At 35.5% G+C, this 19,113-nt stretch overlaps 1 protein-coding gene across 4 annotated transcripts in view; it reads right to left on the bottom strand.

The window, feature by feature from the left end:
• The window catches only part of TCF12 (transcription factor 12), a 383,916-nt gene that overhangs the window by 78,778 nt on the left and 286,025 nt on the right, over positions 1 to 19,113 (bottom strand). For all 4 annotated transcript variants that reach the window (XM_082846535.1, XM_082846531.1, XM_082846532.1 and 1 more), the window contains 2 exons: positions 5,952 to 6,087; positions 2,131 to 2,183 (listed from right to left, as the gene is read on the bottom strand). In XM_082846535.1, the coding sequence (XP_082702661.1) occupies positions 2,131 to 2,183; positions 5,952 to 6,087 (189 nt within the window). The remainder of the gene's footprint in view (positions 1 to 2,130; positions 2,184 to 5,951; positions 6,088 to 19,113) is intronic.

Raw genomic sequence — 19,113 nt, 5'->3', positions numbered from 1 at the left:
TTATATATCCTTAATAACATTCAATACATTTAAATACTATTTTCAGCATGGTTTCAAAGCAGTATGATCATGTTTGCTGCTGATGTTAAGTACAGAATTGAAAATAATAATTTCTAATATTTTCTATACAAATATCTAATAAATCCCAAGTAAAGAAGCTAGTAATACAATATATAAGTAGGCTTGACTTGTGAAATTTTCTAATGGTTCTCAAAGAAATCAGTTTCATGAGAATTCATTGGCTTTCCCCCTCTCCTTGGCTCATCCTTAACACCTGAGACAATACAGAGAATTACCTCCAGGTAGAGAATGCTGTTTTGATTAGGATTGCAAGGAACACTGGTGACCTCCAGTGTTTATTCTTTTTCCAGGTTGTTCTGTCCATTTTGCCCTTTTGTTTTAAAAATGAAAGAACTATGAAACAACAAAAATATACTGTTTCTTAAAATTAATGTCAGGCAAAGAAATGAGATGAATTTTTCATTTACTAATCTGGTATTTTTTAAAACCTGTGCAGTTATACTAAATATTAATATGTAATTTAACTTCTATTACTCTCATAGAATTATAGTAACAAATTACCAAAAAAATCGCAGTTACATGTTTTAGCTGTTCTGTCAGTTTTAAATATGACTTCCGTTAATCTAGCAGAAATCATGTTATGCTGTTGAACCACCTACCCCTGCACAGCACACAACTGTTAAAATGTAAATTGCCCAACTATTTTTAGCTGTCGCTGAAAAAAAATCCTGTCTTTGGGAATAATGATTTGAGGCATTGTGTTCATTTTGTTTATCAAGCAGCTATTCAGCCTCTAGTGGGTCCAAGTGCTTATGCAAGCAAAAGCTTTTAAGAATGCCTGCAGCTGCAATCCAACCTTCCAGGTAAGCTGCAGGTTCAGAGCACAGCTGCCCTAGGCTGCATAAAACTCAGATCCATCTGGAAGTGAGTTTCAAAGAGGATTTCAAATTTGAGTTTTCATGTATCACATGGAAGAGAAGGAGGGGGAAGAACATAGGAAAGAAGGAAGGCAAACAACCAAAAAGATGGTATCTCTACTTCAGCCTTAATAAAAAATAAAAAGCTCAAGACCCATGCTGCTCCTTCTAGATTACTACTTGCCAAGCCAGATATTCCATTCAGTGTATACTTCGATGAGCTGTGACTCATCCAGCAGCACCTGCGCCCATGTGTTAAATACTGCCAAATAAAAGGCCAACATCCATTTACACAACAAAGAGATGTACCCTACAAGGCATGGGGCCTCAATCCAAAAGCCCCACTCCCCATTTGTTCTAAGAAAAGGGAGAGGAAAAAAAATCTTCCCTCTTCACACCAGGGATTTTTAAATTGTAGGTGGATTTACGATATAGGTTCATTTACAAATACTTTTACTCTTTAACAGAATAAAGTATACTTAATAGCACAAACACCCCTACAGCATTTGATTATCATGGCCATTAACGGTTGTTCACCAAACCTTTCCAACCTCCTTCATGAAAGCTCTTTATTCTCAAAGGATACATTTTTGAGCAAAGAGGGATCAACAAACTAGCTGCTTGAAAGCTTTCCTGATGCTAGGCTGAAGTTAGGAAAGGCTTAATGAAGGCTTTAAAATCCACAAGGGCTTCACAATGAACATCTGACTTGGTGATTTATGCATATTAATAACCTCAGTCCTACTGAGGCAAGCTGAGCCGAACATGTCCTCCGAATCTTAATGTCTTTAGCTCCATTGGGATTATTACAAATGTAAATTTCTAAGATTCTCAGCTATTAATCTCTGTCTGTCCTCCTGTTCAGCAACATAATGACTAATTAAACATCAAAAGACCTGTACAGGAGATCTTCTTTGACAGCTACCAGCCTAGTCCTCTTCCCAAGAGGGGAATTCAACTGACAGGGCCATGGAGTAAAAGCGTATGAGTAAGCTACAAATCACTGAAGAGAAATCTTAAAAACCTAACACTGAATTTGGATTTAACTCAATCAGTGATTCCGTAAAGTAGAGAACAGTTACTATGTGAAGTGTGCCTACTGATACCAACCGAATGTATCCTTACAGCCAGCAGATACTGAATACGTGATATCAGTTTGTTTACCACAAAGTCAAAAAAAATGGGTACTTACAGAAGAAGGCAAGCCAGGAGGCACCTTTCTGACTTTCTTTGCTTGCAAAGGATCTGCACGTGGGAAACAGTATATTTCATCAGCATTTATATTAGAAAAGTTTCAGACTTCAAATGAGCAGGAAAGAATTTTTCCTCCTAGTACCTTTCTTGTCTTCCAGCATTTAGAAGTAAGTAAGGGAATACAGGGATAGGGGTCTCATTCTATCTAACCGGTTCCAGTGCAAAACAGGTACGCCTAATGAAGTGATATATTCTGAAATACATATCCCATAAGTTTGGGAAGATGACAGCAAAGTAAAACAAGAAAGAAAATAACAAACCAATAAGCATGTGTGAGAAAAGGGAATAATATTTCTTAAGCACCTGTTATGTGCAAGGTTCCATATTAGGCACTTTACATCATTTATCTCAGCTCATTTGCAGAGGGGCATTTGGTACAACAGGTCAGTTTAATAATATGACTCCTTAAGAGAGACACAAATTTAGTGTTCATATCACATTGAGAATTAGGTTTAAAAGCATATTAAATAGACTAAAAGCTAATGCTAATGCTACAAGGTATTATGTTAAAAATTTGAAATAAAATTTAAAAACTGAAAAATTAAGGTTATAATAATATCTGAGATATGCTACATAAACTATTAGATACAGGCATTGTCATGTATGATATCATCCTGTAAGTATTCTATAAGAACATTTACTTTAACAATGTGTGGTTAAAACTGCAACTTCAGCACTAATTATTATACAATTTTATCCTTGGATATTTATATTTATTTCCAAGAAATAACTAAAGTATATTTCTTTCTAAGACACAAATTATTTATTAATATAATGGAGAATATGAATATTTTCATATGCCTAACGACCTTACTTGGTATTTTACTTTTACTTATCTGTAAAATTTAATACTTGTTCATCTTATTTATTGTAAAAAATGGTGTTAATTGCACCTATTCCAATCGTACACAAATAATGGATCAAATTCAGGATTTTTCAGAGGGGTTCACTATTAAGAAGAGAGAACGCATAAGAAGGCTGATCTTAATTACAATGTTTTTGAAAACTGTAAAAATTAGAACTGTAAAAATGGTATTTTCCTGGGTCATAAATGATATGACAATAAAACATGCAGTTGTTTAAGAAAGAATGAAACCCATTTAAATTGGGGCTGGGAATCTTTATAGTGAATATCCCAGGAGGCTGCAAAGCTAAAAAAGCAACTTTGTAGGTAGCACATGGAAAATTTTATACAATAAAAAGAGGAAAAAAACACTCATTAGCATCTATTCCCTACCCCAAGAGGCAGCCTATATTTCCTTAAAACAAAAGTGCCAAAGATAAACAACATCTGGCACACTCTATATTTATAAAACTTACAGGCAAAATTTTTGTTCTTTGTGAGGCTTTTCTAAAACCCAACTTTTCACAACTAGTACAGTATCCCTTGAGCAAAAGCCACACTCCATACATACCAAGAGAGTCAACTGAACTGTTCCTATCAGTCTGGAGCCCATCACTCTCTTTTGGGGTAGTTAGCAGTAGAATACATTGCTGTTTAGATAAGGACAGTTCTTCACTGCCATGGGAATGGAAATTTTTCTTTTATATTTTTAATCTCATCATTAGCTGCCACTCTACAATTATATAAATAATGTTGGATTCAAAATCATGAACTTAGGATACAGAGTTCACTTTTGGGAGGTTTCAAAGTGTAATAGTTAAGAGAGTAAGCTGATTGGATTCAAATTTCAGCTCCATCACACAGCAGCTGTGTGAGCCTGGGCAAGTTACTTAACCTCTTAGAACTTCAGTTACCTACAATAACCTCCTGGAGTTATTGCAATAAATATAATACAGAAAGATGCTCAGGGAAGTGCCTAACAGAAAATGACACAATAAATTTTAGCCATTAATACTAGGTTTATATTAAAAACTGTGGCAAGAGTATTATAAGTTAGATACTGTTTTGCAGAAGGTTGATTTCCTAAAGCATCTAAATAGCTTGAGAAGATGCTAAGATTGGCGTAGATTATCTCTGAAGTGCTTTCAGAGATTTTATGGATAACTGCAATGCCGAGAAAGAGTGTCTAAGACTGAGAAATAACAATAAAGAATGGAATAATAATCCACTAAACGGTATTCACCCAGGAGATGAGTGCACCTCCCTGGATACCAAGGCTTGGCTAAGTTACTTAGCTTCCAGGGTCTTGGTTCCTTATTTGCAACATGACGTTAATATTATAACCTCATAGAGTTTTTGTAAAGATGCAGTATGTATACACAGTACCTGGCATAGAAGAAATAATCCATAGTACCTAGCATTATCATAATCAAAATGAAAATGAAGAATATGTAAGCTTTAATTTCTGGAAAGCTTGAGTATTTATGAAATCCACTCCCCCTCCCTGCCCTCAATATTCCAATAGTTCATTTCCTCCTTGAACTCTCAGTAATAGTATACTGGTCTATGTTAGTGCTTTTTATCACAGTGTGTGCTCACATAGCATACTAACAGATATTTTTCTAGAGTGACACCGCCACATCTAGACTCAAAAGAATGTTCTTACCCTGACTAATTTGGTGGGAAACAAAAGTGGAGATGGAGAAAAGATACTTTAACTTACCATTTCCTTAATGAGTGCAGTGGTCTAAATCATCGGAGCTAACAGTACATATACTCAACCACCCATAACACTGAGAGGTGGGCATATCTAACCAGAGCTTTCTATGCCTAGTATGACAATCCATCACTGTGCCCTTTTACACCCTCAAGCATATTCTAGACCCAAAGGCTAGGGATATTTTACCAAAATTTAGGTTTGACAGAGGTAGACATACAAATTAGGGGTGTCAACAAGTATTTGTGGAACAAATAACTGGGACACACTTTCTTTTGGTGGACTATGTTTATTTCAGAAGCTGGTCTATCCTTAATATAAACATGCTTTATAACTTCAATTTTCTTATATAAAGGATTCTTTGGTTAAGAATAACCAAAAATTCCCACATTTAAACACTGACTGGATAGGGTGTCAGAGTATACCTGAGGCTTGCTGTAAGCAGCAACACAAAACAGATTGGCCTGGTTAGGCTATGTATAAGACATAAAAGAAGGAAGCTAAAGAAAATGAGATTTGCATGCTTGATAGTTACTGAGTTTCCTTTTGAGGTGATGTTTTGGAGCTAGAGATGATGGCTGTACAGTTTTGTAAATATACTAAATGCCCCTGGATTGTACACTTTAATATGGATAATTGTTATGCTAATTTTACCTCAATTTTTTAAAAAGTGGGGAGTGGAAGCAATTAATATGCAAAGAACATTGGACTTGGAGTCAGAAAATCTTAAATTGTATCCTGCATAAATCACCTCTAGTTATATGAATGTGTCCTCTTTTGAGCCTCAATTTTATGTTAAAGCTAGTATTATGTCCACTGACTACTAGGACTGCTGTATGGCTGAAATGAGAATGTATACGATAAAACCACTTTGTAAACTGTTGAGCATTATATCAATTTTAGTCAAGAATAAGGTGTTACTATTAGTACATGACATTTTTATTACAAGAGGAAAAACTAATCCCATTTTTAAAGTTCCATTTTTCACTATTCAGTTCCTCTTATACTGATGACCAAATAAAAATATTTTTATTAAATATATGATATATTATTTTATGTAAATAAGCCCCAATATCATCGTGATACCCAAGAAACCAAATTTCTTCTAATTAAAAGTACAGCCAGAAGCATAGACTAAGGGGGAGTGGGGCAGGGAAGAAACATTTGTAAAATGGGGTTTGTTGTGTGATACACTTACCAAGTGCTGCAGAGTCATGGAGTGGTCTTCTCCTGGAACTTGTAGCAGAGAATGAGTAGTACGGTGTCCCAGGTTTTCCTGAAGAAGAGATTTGTGCTGGGCTTCCAAGCCCTAGATCTTGTCTCAGGAGACTAGACTATAAAACAAGGCCAAAAAAACAAGTTATCTTCTCATTGATTATGAACCCAGATCTGAAAATGACATCACTCCTGAACTATCTATAGTAACTTCAACAAACCCTTGAATTTAGGAAGTATCTAAGTACTTACTTGAATTTTATTAGACCATTAGTTTAAACCTGTATTTTCTCTTTTTCCCCATCCTCATGTTGCCTGCTTTCTAGTAATTACGTAGATCCATACACTCTGAGGGTTGAAAGATACTTTAGTTACTATGTAGTTCCACTCTTTAATCATCAAGAACATTTTTGAAAAACGGCCACTCAGCCTTTGCTTGAATGCTTTCATGACCACAAAAGGTAGTCAATTCTGTTCCTTTTCCATTTTTTTTTTCCTTTTTGGAAAGCTCTCATTGTTTGAAGAGTGCCAATATTTTCAAGACTAGCCATTCCTGTTTTCTTCAACTGTGTCTCATGACATGGTTTGAATGTCCTCCTCACCATCCCTGATACAGACCTCTAGATTTTCCATTTGTCAAAGTCTCTTGCAAAGGAGAATGGAGAATAATGCCCCAGATGTGGCCTTATTAATGCAGAGTAGTTTTCAACACTACATTTAAACAACCCATTTGTGCTAGCTAGCTCATACTGAGAGGTTAAGAGTAATCACACCCTGTTACTCTTCACTGTATAAGTTGCTCTTAAGTCATGTCCCTCCAATGGTTTCTTTGTTAAGTTTGTGTTCTTTGGTTCCAAGTACAAGACTTAACATTTATCTCTGATAAAATTCATCTTGGTATATTTGATCCATAATAATCATCCATTTTTATCCTTGTCCAGGATGACAAGGCTGAGGAGAGAGCCCTAATGTATGTCACAGTGATGTCATGAAACTGTGTCAAGCACTTCACTGAAATCCAGAGATTCAGCAGCCCTGACCTACTAACGAATTGACCGTGTCATAAAGCAAATGAAGTTAATTTGGCAGAATTTGTTTTCAAGCTTTCTGGTAGCTGAGGGAAAAGGAAGACCTCAATTGGAAAGGGTGTTAGATATACTTGAGAAGGTGCTCGCAAATGAAAAGAGCTGTGATTTCTCTCATATATTCACTATTCTCCCAGTCAATAATACCCCTTACTGTTATCACCATACTGTTGGTAGTTGTCATTCCAGCTACTGAGCATCATAAAGGTATTGAGAAATAAACCTCAGCTCTGGTTAGAAAGAATCAGTAGAACTTTATACTGCTAGTCATAATAGTCCAGTCCCTGCCTCCAGAAAGACTTTCATTTCAGTCTGTCACACTATTTAATAATTTTAAGTAATATTTGTGTTTCAGCTTAAAAATATAAGGTGGAATTAACATAACATAAAATTAACCATTTTAACATTTCCAATCAGTGACATTTAGTACATTCATAATGTTGTGCAACCATCACCAGCTAGTTCCAGAACATTTCGTCACCCCAAAAGGCAACTCCATACCCGTTCAAACAGTCACTTTCATTCCTCCCCTCCTCCAGCCCCTGACAACCACTAATCTGCTTCTGTCTCTGTGGATTTAACTTATTTTGAATATTTCATATAAATGGAATAACTAATATGTGATCTTTTGCATCCAGCTTCTTTCACTTAGCATAATGTTTTTGAAGTTCATCATGTTGCAGCATGTATCAGTACTTCATTTCTTTTTAGGAATGAATTATATTCCATTGGACAGATATACTACAATTTGTTTATACATTTATCCATTGATGTAACATTTTGGTTTTCTCCAGCTTTGGACTATTGTGACTAGTGTTGCTATGAACATTGGTGTGCAAGTATTTGTTGAGTATCTCTTTTCAATTCTTTTGGTTATACACTTAAGAGTGGAGTTGCTGGGTCACGTGGCAAAATCTGTCTAACTTTTGGAGAAACTGCCAAACTGTTTTCCATGGTGACTGCACAATTTTACACTTCATTGTATGATGGTTCTAAGTTCTCTACATCCTTACCAATACTTGTTACTTTCTGTTTTTTAAATTATAGCCATCTTCATGGTGTGAAGTGGTTTTGATTTGCATTTCCCTCGTGACTAATGATGCTGAACAACTCTTCTTGGGCTTGATGGTCCTTTGTATATCTTCTTTGGAAAAATGTTTATTCAAGTCCTTTGCTCATTTTTGAATTGAGTTGCCTTTCTGCTGTGGTATTCTAAGAGTTCTTATATGTTCTGTTCTGTATATTAGACCCTTATCAGACATCTGATTTGCAAATATTTTCTCCCATTTTGTAGGTTGTCTTTTCACTTCTTGATAATGTCCTTTGATTCAAAGTTTTTAATATTGATGAAGTCTAACTTATTTTTCCCTTTGTTTCTTGTGCCTTTAATGTCATATCTAAGAATCCACTGTCAAAACCAAGGTAATGAAGATTTATCCCTACATTTGCCTGTAAGAGTTTATAGTTTTAGCTCTTATACTTAGATCACTGACGCACTTTGAATTAACTTTTGTATATAGTGTAAGGTAGGGGGTCCAACTTCATTCTTTTGTATGTGGATATCCAGTTGCTCTAGCACTACCTGTTGAGGAAAACAGTATTTCCTAACTCAGTGGTCTTGGCACCCTTGTTAAAAATGAATTGGTCATACATGTTCGGGTTTCTATCTGGACTTTCAATTCTATCACATGGGTCTATATGTCTACCTTATACCAGTTCCACAGTGTTTTGGTTACTGTAGCTTTGTATTAAGTTTTGAAATTGGAAAGTATGCGTACTCCAATTTTACATTTCCTTTTTCAATGCTGTTTTGGCTATTCAGGATTTCTTGAAGTTACATAAAAATTTGAGGATCAGCTTTTCCATTTCTGCAAAAAGATGCCATTGGAATTTTGACAGGGATTGCATCGAATCTGTAGATTGCTTTGGGGAGTATTGCCATCCTAACAATAAGTCTTCCAATTGATGAACACTGAATATTTTTCCTTTTACTTAGGTCTTCTTTAATTTCTTTCAGCAGTGCTTTGTAGTTTCCAGTGTACAAGTCTTACACCTTGTAGTTAAATTTATTTATATGTAGTAGTTAAATTTGTAGTTAAATTTATTAATATGGTATTTTATTCTTTTGGATGATACTGTAAGTTGAGTTGTTGCTTAATTTTATTTTTGGTTTGTTCATCAGCGTAAAGAAATAAAACTAAATTTTGTGTGTTGATCTTGAAACTTCGCTAAATTCATTTATTAGCTCTAATAATTTTATCATAGATTCCCTATGTATAAAGATCATATCATCTACAAAGAGATACTTTTACTTATTCCTTTCCAATTTGGATGTCTTTTATTTCTTTTTCTTGCCTAAATGCTCTGGTTAGAACGTACAGTAAAATGTTGAATGGAAGTGGTGAAAGCAGACATTTTTGTCCTGTTCTGGATCATAGGAGGAAAGGCTTTCATGTTTGACCACTGGGCATGGTATTAGGTGTGGGTTTTTCACAAATGACCTTTATCAAATTGAGGAAGTTCCTGCCTATTCCTAGTATTGTGACGTGTTTTATCATAAAAGGGTCTTGAATTTTGTCAGATGCTTCTTCTGCATCAAATGTGATGATGACTGAGTGACTTTTCCCCCTTCATTCTAATTAATGAATGATCAATTCTCATATGTCTAATACACATGCATTCTTAAAATAAAACCCAGTTAGTCATGGTGTGCAATCCTTTTAACACGGTGGTGGATTTGTAGCTTGCTAGTATTTTGTAGAAAAATTTTCATTAATATACAAAAAGGATATTGGTCTGTAGTTTCCTTTTTCCTGTGATATCTCTAGTTTTGTATCGGGGTAATTCTTGCCTCGTTGAATGAGTTAAGAAGTGTTTGAGAAGGACTGGTGTTAATTCTCCTTTAAATGATCGGTAAAATTCATTAGTGAAACCATTTGGTCCTGTGCTTTTCTTTTTTGGGAGGATTTTTATTACCGATTCAATCTACTTCTTTTAATTCTGTTCAGATTTTCTATTTCTTCAGTTTTGGTGGTGTGTATTTTTCTAGGAATTTGTCCATTTCTTCTACAGTGTCTGATTTTTTAGCATACAACTGTTCACAGTATTCTTTTGTAATCCCTTTTGTTTTTGTAAGGTTGGTAGTAATGCTCCCTATTTTCATTTCTGATGTTAGTAATTAAGACTTTTTTTCTTAGTCAATATAGCTAAAGGTTTGTCAATTTTGTTTATCTTTTCAGAGAAGCAACTTTTGATTTTGTTGGTTCTATTGTTTTCCTTTTCTCTATTTTAAAAAAATTCTGCTCTAATCTTTATTATTTCCTTCCTTCTGCTAGCATTGGGTTTGGTTTTCTTTTCTTTTTCTAGGTTCTTATGGTATAAAGTTAGGTTACTGATCTTTCTTCTTTTTCAATGTAGACATTTACAACTATAAATTTCCTTCTGATCACTGCTTTCACTGCACTTCATACGTTTTGCTATACTGTCTCTTCATGTGATATTTGATATTTCAGTTTTTCAAAAAAAGCCTATTCAACAATGCTGGAGCACACATGAAGTAATCAGTATATTAAATCACCCAAAGATCATTGCATCTTTCAGAAATGTTTATAATTAAGAAGACAAATTTTTCAGACTTCTCAAAAGGTAAGTGATTCTTTGACTAGAGTTGATATCTTCTTTTACAAAAGAGGAAAGTGAGAAGAGGATTTCAATCACTAGACAATATGATGTGTATATGAAAAGACTGCATAATATCAACGAAGTTACTTAGCATTAATCACACAAATTCCAACAGATACAAGGTTCAACAGATTAGGAAACAAAGGTGTTGACTAACAGACATGAAGGAGAAATAGCTCCCCTTAAGACAATAATCTCTAGGAGAAATGATAAAAATGAGAAAACAATTAATATAAATGTAAATGACACATGTATCCTTTCTATTTCTATAACAAACCATTAGAAGTGGATCTCCTGATTACGTTATTTGTGTGAGAATAGTGTGACCCAGGAATCATCAAGTCTCCCACACATTATACTAAAATTTCCATTGTTACATCTGTTTTGTGTTTCTTTCTTTCTGTTTTTTTGCCTGTGCTAGGCACATTTGACATTCCTCAAATAGCAATTAGAATATGGCTAGAGTATGCTAGATGGAACATATTATTACCACATGTTTGAGGGCAGGGGTCATGTACCTTGAATTTTTCCTTAAAAACATCATTAGTCTTTTAATAGGATGTTCCTTGCTCAGTGCAAACTGACTTTCATGATATCATGTTTTGAGGTGCCTGCTGTACTTATTACTTTATTTGTGTTTTCTCATGTAGAAGGTACATACAAAACTGGTCACTGTACCCACACAAATACGTGAGAGGAGATAGGCATTCATATATCTCTTAACAGTGTTCCTTTCAACATTTCCCTGGTATATAAATTCTAATGAGCATATAAGATGATGATTAATACTAGTGGTCAACAAACCATGGCCTACAGGTCAAATTGGGCTTGTTTGGAAAATACTTTTATTGGAACACAGTCTCAATTTACTTATATATTATTGGCTATGGCTGTTTTTGTGCTACAGTGGAAGAGTTGAGTAGTTGCAACAGACAATGTATGATCTGGAAAGCCTTAATTATTTACTATGTAGCCCTTTTTAGAAAATATTAATTGATCCCTTATGTAATGCTTTAATGGCAAAACAAAGGGCTGAGTTTGGAGGATGATTAAGAAGTCTGTCTGCTTAAAGCTGTAAGATAGATAAACTTTCAGATGAATAAAATGTAGCCAGTAAGTTATTTCTTCAAAGAAGTCCAGTAATAGTCATAATAAAGACTAAAAGAAGCATAAAACAATCTAAAAGGTGAATAGGCAAATGTATTTCTTATATTCCTAAAAGTAAATAAAATGTGTACAAAAACTCTGATGTCCTGGAAACAGCATGGGCTTTGGAGTTAGCTACCCTGAGTTCAAAACCTGACTGTAAGATCCTGGGCAAATTATCTAACATTAATGCATCTGTTTTGTTTGGTTATATTAATATTTCACAGGATTACTGGGAGAAGTAAATGAAGCTTAAGTAAAAGTGAGTAGCATGGTGGTGGGCCCTAGAGAAAGTAAAAACTCCATTTCATTTTTTTCCTCCATAAGTTACCATATTCTAAGTATCACAAAGAATGAAAATTGTTTCCTGGGCACAAACTCTTTCTCCTAAGTAAGGAGACCTCGTCTGCCCTGAATCCAAGACGGTTGAGTTGCAACTCCCAATGGCTAAAGTAAGATAGGATATTGGAAATAGAAAAGAGAATAGGCCCCCAGAGAAAGGATTGACAATTAGAGGCTAAATCCAAAGAGTGTGACAGATTTAAACTGTATCAACCTAGACCAAGAATAAACAGAAAAACGCCAACTTATTCTCAGAGTAATTCAGCAGAAGTGTGTGTATTTGTGTGCATAAACCCACATTTAGCATACAAACATCTACAGACACATATTGAGTGAAAGAATGCGTGTGTACCAATATGGTGATATGTTAACTGATGAAACTCGATTAAGAGTACCTGGATGCTCACTGTACTATGCTGGTATATTTTCTGTGGGTTTGTAATTTTTCAAAATAAAAACTTGGAGAAAATCAGACTAAATATCAAGGATCCACTAGCACACCATCAAATGTACCATCTCAGTTAATATTTACTGCAACCTTACTAAGCATTACGTACAGAGATTTTATGTTACACAAATAGCAAACAGTGGAACCTAACTTGAATCTAGTTCTGTTGAAGAGGCTCTTTCCTCAATACAATAAAACTTCCACAATAGCCCAGGAACCCAATTACCATTTATAAGATTAACTTATAAAAATATAAGTGACCTATAAATGAATTTGTGAACCATAATCCTAAAGCTGAGTTACCTATAGAATACATACTGGTAGGTTTTTCTACATATGCATGAAATAAAGGAAGAAAAAGAACAAATTTTTTTTAGGGAAAAAAGTTTCCTTGTTACCAATTTTACCGTTGATATACTTTTCTCCTTATTGTTGCCAAACCTGGAGATGTGGTTAGGAAATACCGTCTTCTTTTCTCCAGTGAATATCAGTGCCAAAAAAGATATAGAAGTTGTTCTTTATTCAGCTGCCCTTCACTCAGCTGTCCTAATCATACAAATAACCATTTCCCCATTTTACCTGTATCATGGTCAAAATGATTAGGCAAAGTAAATGTAGGAGAAATTGTTTCCTCCAAGAAGACAAGATGATATTTTATGCTGTTAACTAAAATGAAATGTTCAGTACTATAAGAAACACAGAAGAAGTTTAAGACAAGGTTTTCTCCACAAGAACTTGATAATCTAAGAAATAATACCCGTGGAACTAATGGTAAATATGACTTTAAAAATCAAGGACTAAACTATATATGCCTAACATTTTGATATTCTACCACTGACAAAATCATGTATTTTTCCTTTATTTGATCCTTCAAACATTTTGGTAAAACTAAAGTACACATAATAAACTATTGAATTTTTTCCTAAAATAAAATTACATATCATCTCATATTATTGATTTTTCTGCCTGCCTGAAACAAATGAGAAGCATTATTGATCTTGTCCTGGAGGTATCTAAGGCAAAAAGAATACCCAAGTATCCCAGAGGATACAGAACTAGACAAAGCAGTTTTATTCTGCTGTCTTATTCAAGGCAGAATTAGTATTCTGAAATGACATAGCACTAAATTTCTTAACACATGCTTAGAGAAAAGAATCTTTTCTACAGTCATCTAGCAACTCCATCTGTGAAAAATATACCTAATTACCAAAGAAAATTAATAAAGGGTTATTCCTGAAACACTAAGATAGCCTAGATTATTATTATTTTTTGCTCTTCGTATTCTTTTAATGCTTTTATATATATTTGAAATAAATTATTTTTCAAAGAAGAAATTTAGAGGCTTGAAGTTTATTATATTACTCTCTCTACTCTTCTGGAATTTGAAGTTTCTTCAAATTAATAAAATACCATATTTCATTTATTTTTTTAAACATCTTTATTGGAGTATAATTGCTTTACAACGGTGTGTTAGTTTCTGCTTTATAACAAAGTGAATCAGGTATACATATACATATGTTCCCATATCTCTTCCCTCTTGCGTCTGCCTCCCACCCTCCCCATCCCACCCCTCTAGGTAGTCACAAAGCTTGGAGCTGATCTCCCTGTGCTGTGCGGCTGCTTCCCACTAGCTATCTATTTTACATTTGGTAGTGTATATATGTCCACGCCACTCTCTCACTTTGTCCCAGCTTACCCTTCCCCCTCCCCGCGTCCTCAAGTCCATTCTCTATGTCTCTCCGTCTTTATTCCTGTCCTGCCCCTACGTTCTTCAGAAACGTTTTTTTTTTTTAGATTCCATATATATGTGTTAGCATACGGTATTTGTTTTTCTCTTTCTGACTTACTTCACTCTGTATGACAGACTCTAGGTCCATCCACCTCACTACAAATAACTCAATTTTGCTTCTTTTTATTAGCCTAGATTATTGTAATAAAAACTTACAGTAAGGTTTTTTTTTTTTTTTTTTTTTTTGCGATACGCGGGCCTCTCACCGCCGTGGCCTCTCCCGTTGCGGAGCACAGGCTCCGGACACGCAGGCTCAGTGGCCATGGCTCACGGGCCCAGCCGCTCTGCGGCATGTTGGATCTTCCCGGACCGGGGCACGAACCCGTGTCCCCTGCATCGGCAGGCAGACTCTCAACCACTGCGCCACCAGGGAAGCCTGATGGGGAGCTTATTAATTGAAGATGTAGAAAGGTATAAAAAACAATCATGATAAAATAGAGTACATAAATTGTTAAAATTTCCCAGATGAATTCTTTTTTTTTGGCCTCGTGGCTTGCAGGATCTTAGTTTCCTGTCTAGTTCCCGGACCAGGGATTGAACCTGTGTCCTCGGCAGTGAAAGTGCGGGGTCCTAATCACTGGACTGGCAGGGAATTCCTCTCAGATAAATTTTTTTTTTTCATCTTTATTGGAGTATAATTGCTTTACAATGGTGTGTTAGTTTCTGCTTTGTAACAAAGTGAATAAGTTATACATATACATATGTTCCCATATCTCTTGCGTCTCCCTCCCTCCCACTCTCCCTATCCCACCCCTCTAGGTGGTCACAAAGCACCAAACTGAGCTCCCTGTGCAATGCGTCTGCTTCCCACCAGCTATCTATTTTAGGTTTGGTAGTGTATATATGTCCATACCACTCTCTCGCTTTGTCACAGCTTACCCTTCCCACTCCCCATATCCTCAACTCCATTCTCTAGTACGTCTGTGTCTTTATTCCTGTCTTACCCCTAGGTTTTTCATGACTTTTCTTTCTTAAATTCCATATATAGTGGGCTTCCCTGGTGGCGCAGTGGTTGAGAGTCCGCCTACCGATGCAGGGGACACGGGTTTGTGCCCCGGTCTGGGAAGATCCCACATGCCGTGGAGTGGCTGGGCCCGTGAGCCATGGCCGCTGAGCCTGCATGACCAGAGACTGTGCTCCGCAACGGGAGAGGCCACGGCGGTGAGAGGCCCGCATACCGCAAAAAAATAAATAAGTAAAAAACAAAAAAATCCATATATATGTGTTAGCATACGGTATTTGTCTTTCTCATTCTGACTTACTTCACTCTGTATGACAGACTCTAGGTCTATCCACCTCATTACAAATAGCTCAATTTTGTTTCTTTTTATGGCTGAGTAATATTCCATTGTATATATGTGCCACATCTTCTTTATCCATTCATCCGATGATGGACACTTAGGTTGTTTCCATCTCCGGGCTATTGTAAATAGAGCTGCAGTGAACATTTTGGTACATAACTCTTTGAATTATGGTTTTCTCAGGGTATATGCCCAGTAGTGGGATTGCTGGGTCATATGGTAGTTCTATTTGTAGTTTTTTAAGGAACCTCCATACTGTTCTCCATAGTGGCTGTACCAATTCACATTCCCACCAGCAGTGCAAGAGTGTTCCCTTTTCTCCACACCCTCTCCAGCATTTATTGTTTATAGATTTTTTGATGATGGCCATTCTGACTGGTGTGAGATGATATCTCATTGTAGTTTTGATTAGCATTTCTCTAATAATTAATGATGTTGAGCATTCTTTCATGTGTTTGTTGGCAGTCTGTATATCTTCTTTGGAGAAATGTCTATTCAGCCCATTTTTGGATTGGGTTGTTTGCTTTTTTGTTATTGAGCTGCATGAGCTGCTTATAAATTTTGGAGATTAATCCTTTGTCAGTTGCTTCATTTGCAAATATTTTCTCCCATTCTGAGGGTTGTCTTTTGGTCTTGTTTATGGTTTCCTTTGCTGTGCAAAAGCTTTGGAGTTTCATTAGGTCCCATTTGTTTATTTTTGTTTTTATTTCCATTTCTCTAGGAGGTAGGTCAAAAAGGATCAGCCTGTGATTTATGTCATAGAGTGTTCTGCCTATGTTTTCCTCTAAGAGTTTGATAGTTTCTGGCCTTACATTTAGGTCTTTAATCCATTTTGAGCTTATTTTTGTGTATGGTGTTAGGGAGTGATCTAATCTCATACTTTTACATGTACCTGTCCAGTTTTCCCAGCACCACTTATTGAAGAGGCTGTCCTTTCTCCACTGTACATTCCTGCCTCCTTTATCAAAGATAAGGTGACCATATGTGCGTAGGTTTATCTCTGGGCTTTCTATCCTGTTCCAGTGATCTTTCTGATTTTGTGCCAGTACCATACTGTCTTGATTACTGTAGCTTTGTAGTATAGTCTGAAGTCAGGGAGCCTGATTCTTCCAGCTCCGTTTTTCGTTCTCAACATTGCTTTGGCTATTTGTGGTCTTTTGTGTTTCCATACAAATTGTGAAATTTTTTGTTCTAGTTCTGTGAAAAATGCCAGTGGTAGTTTGATAGGGATTGCACTGAATCTGTAGATTGCTTTGAGTAGTAGAGTCATTTTCACAATGTTGATTCTTCCAATCCAATAACATGGTATATCTCTCCATTTATTTGTATCATCTTTAATTTCTTTCATCAGTGTCTTATAATTTTCTGCATATAGGTATTTTGTCTCCTTAGGTAGGTTTATTCCTAGATATTTTATTCTTTTTGTTGCAATGGTAAATGGGAATGTTTTCTTGATTTCACTTTCAGATTTTTCATCATTAGTGTATAGGAATGCCAGAGATTTCTGTGCATTAATTTTGTATCCTGCTACTTTACCAAATTCATTGATTAGCTCTAGTGGTTTTCTGGTAGCATCTTTAGGATTCTCTATGTATAGTATTGTGTCATCTGCAAACAGTGACAGCTTTACTTCTTCTTTTCCGATTTGTATTCCTTTTATTTCTTTTTCTTCTCTGATTGCTGTGGCTAAAACTTCCAAAACTATGTGAATGAGTGGTGAGAGTGGGCAACTTGTCTTGTTCCTGATCTTATCAGATGAATTCTTTATACTGTACCATGTATTCTTTTGTCACTGAGGGATAAAGAAAGAAAACTGTTCTAAAAGCAAAATTAGTATAGTAGTATTATATTTGCAACTGCTCTTTTAATTTAGAAACATCACAGTACAGTTCAGCTGTGAGTCCATCTGAAGTTTCAGAGACAGGGGAATTGAAAATGACAAAGAAGCCTCTCACCTCATGTCACAACCAAATCAAAATCTCAGAGGGTGAAGGGGAACTCAGGGCAAAATATAAATGCTGGGCTTTAATAATGTATCAGTCTTCTGTTAACTTTCTACAAATGATTAAAAAACAGGCTGTAATAAATCTCGAATTTGGAAAACACAGACATTTGTGAAATAATTGTATTATTATGCAAATTCATTTACATTGAAATTCCAGGGATATGTTAGCAATTATCAGCAAGTTGTTAAAGAATTCTATCCTGAGAATCTCATTAGATAGCAATGCAAACTACAGTTATCATTCTGAGAACAAAGGGATCTTGAATGAGTAATCAATAGCAACTGGCAGAAAATGAGACATTAATTATGATCCTCTCTAGTGTTTTGTCTAAGACAAGATTTCATTAAATGCTTTGTGCAACCTGAATAGTTCCAAGTCATTACCAACATTTTGGACAATATATTAATTGGGGGAGGGGGTGGGGAGGGATGTACAAGGAAGCAAAGTAAAAAAAAACCTGAGATGCTTCTATTTCTTTCCTAGGTCAATAAAAACACACCAGCCACCACTACTAGCCAACTGCTATGCTCATTCTTTTACAAGTCCCAAATCTTATAATCTCAACATGGTCTCTTGAAAATTTAATTATCATTTTCAATATTTAAAGTGTCATGCAGGTTTGAGAAGATAATGACAGTCATCCATCAAATGCATCCTGCCAACACAATCAGCCCAATCTTTCTGGCTTAAAAAGAGAAAAAAGAAAAAAGAGAAGAAAAGAAACTACCTATATACTATTAAATTACTAAAACATGGCAATCTTAGTAGTTTAAGTTTCTCAATCTTCCTTAATTATCAGTAAACAGAGGGAAATTTTACCATCTTATTATTTCATTTTCACTATTTTTTTTCTTTGAACTTTTCTCCTGAATCCTCTATCAGCCAATGGAAAGATAACAAAGTAGGAAGATCTGGGATGTAGATTGATAAAGGAGACCTCCCAGAAATAAAAGAACTATGAAAAAACCCAGCAAAAATAAAAGCTATTTTAATATATCCAGCATTTAAATAATTTAAGAACGACTTGGTATTTTATAGGCTTCCATAAGGAGAGTCCCCACTTTCAAAAATGCTATAGGAATGCCCTGAAGGCAGACTCCCATGAGGTTAGTAGTGAGCATACTCTAAACATGTCTTCTCCTAAGTGAGCAGTTTTTCTGACTGTTTGAATTTAGAAACTTCCTTGATAAATAGGGCCCTCTGGAAGACTTCCTGTAAAGGTACCAGTATGCCTTTGAGCCTTTTCTTTTATGAATACAAAGCAGCCAACTATGTGAGATGTTAACCAACATAAGAAGAACAAGAGATAAGGAAATGTCATTTCTCTTTTGCTTCTGTGGAAATGGT

This window comes from Leucopleurus acutus (assembly GCF_964270905.1).
Source record: "Leucopleurus acutus genome assembly, chromosome: 1".
Taxonomy (NCBI): Eukaryota; Metazoa; Chordata; class Mammalia; order Artiodactyla; family Delphinidae; genus Leucopleurus; species Leucopleurus acutus.
This window is presented reverse-complemented; position numbering and strand designations above follow the sequence as displayed.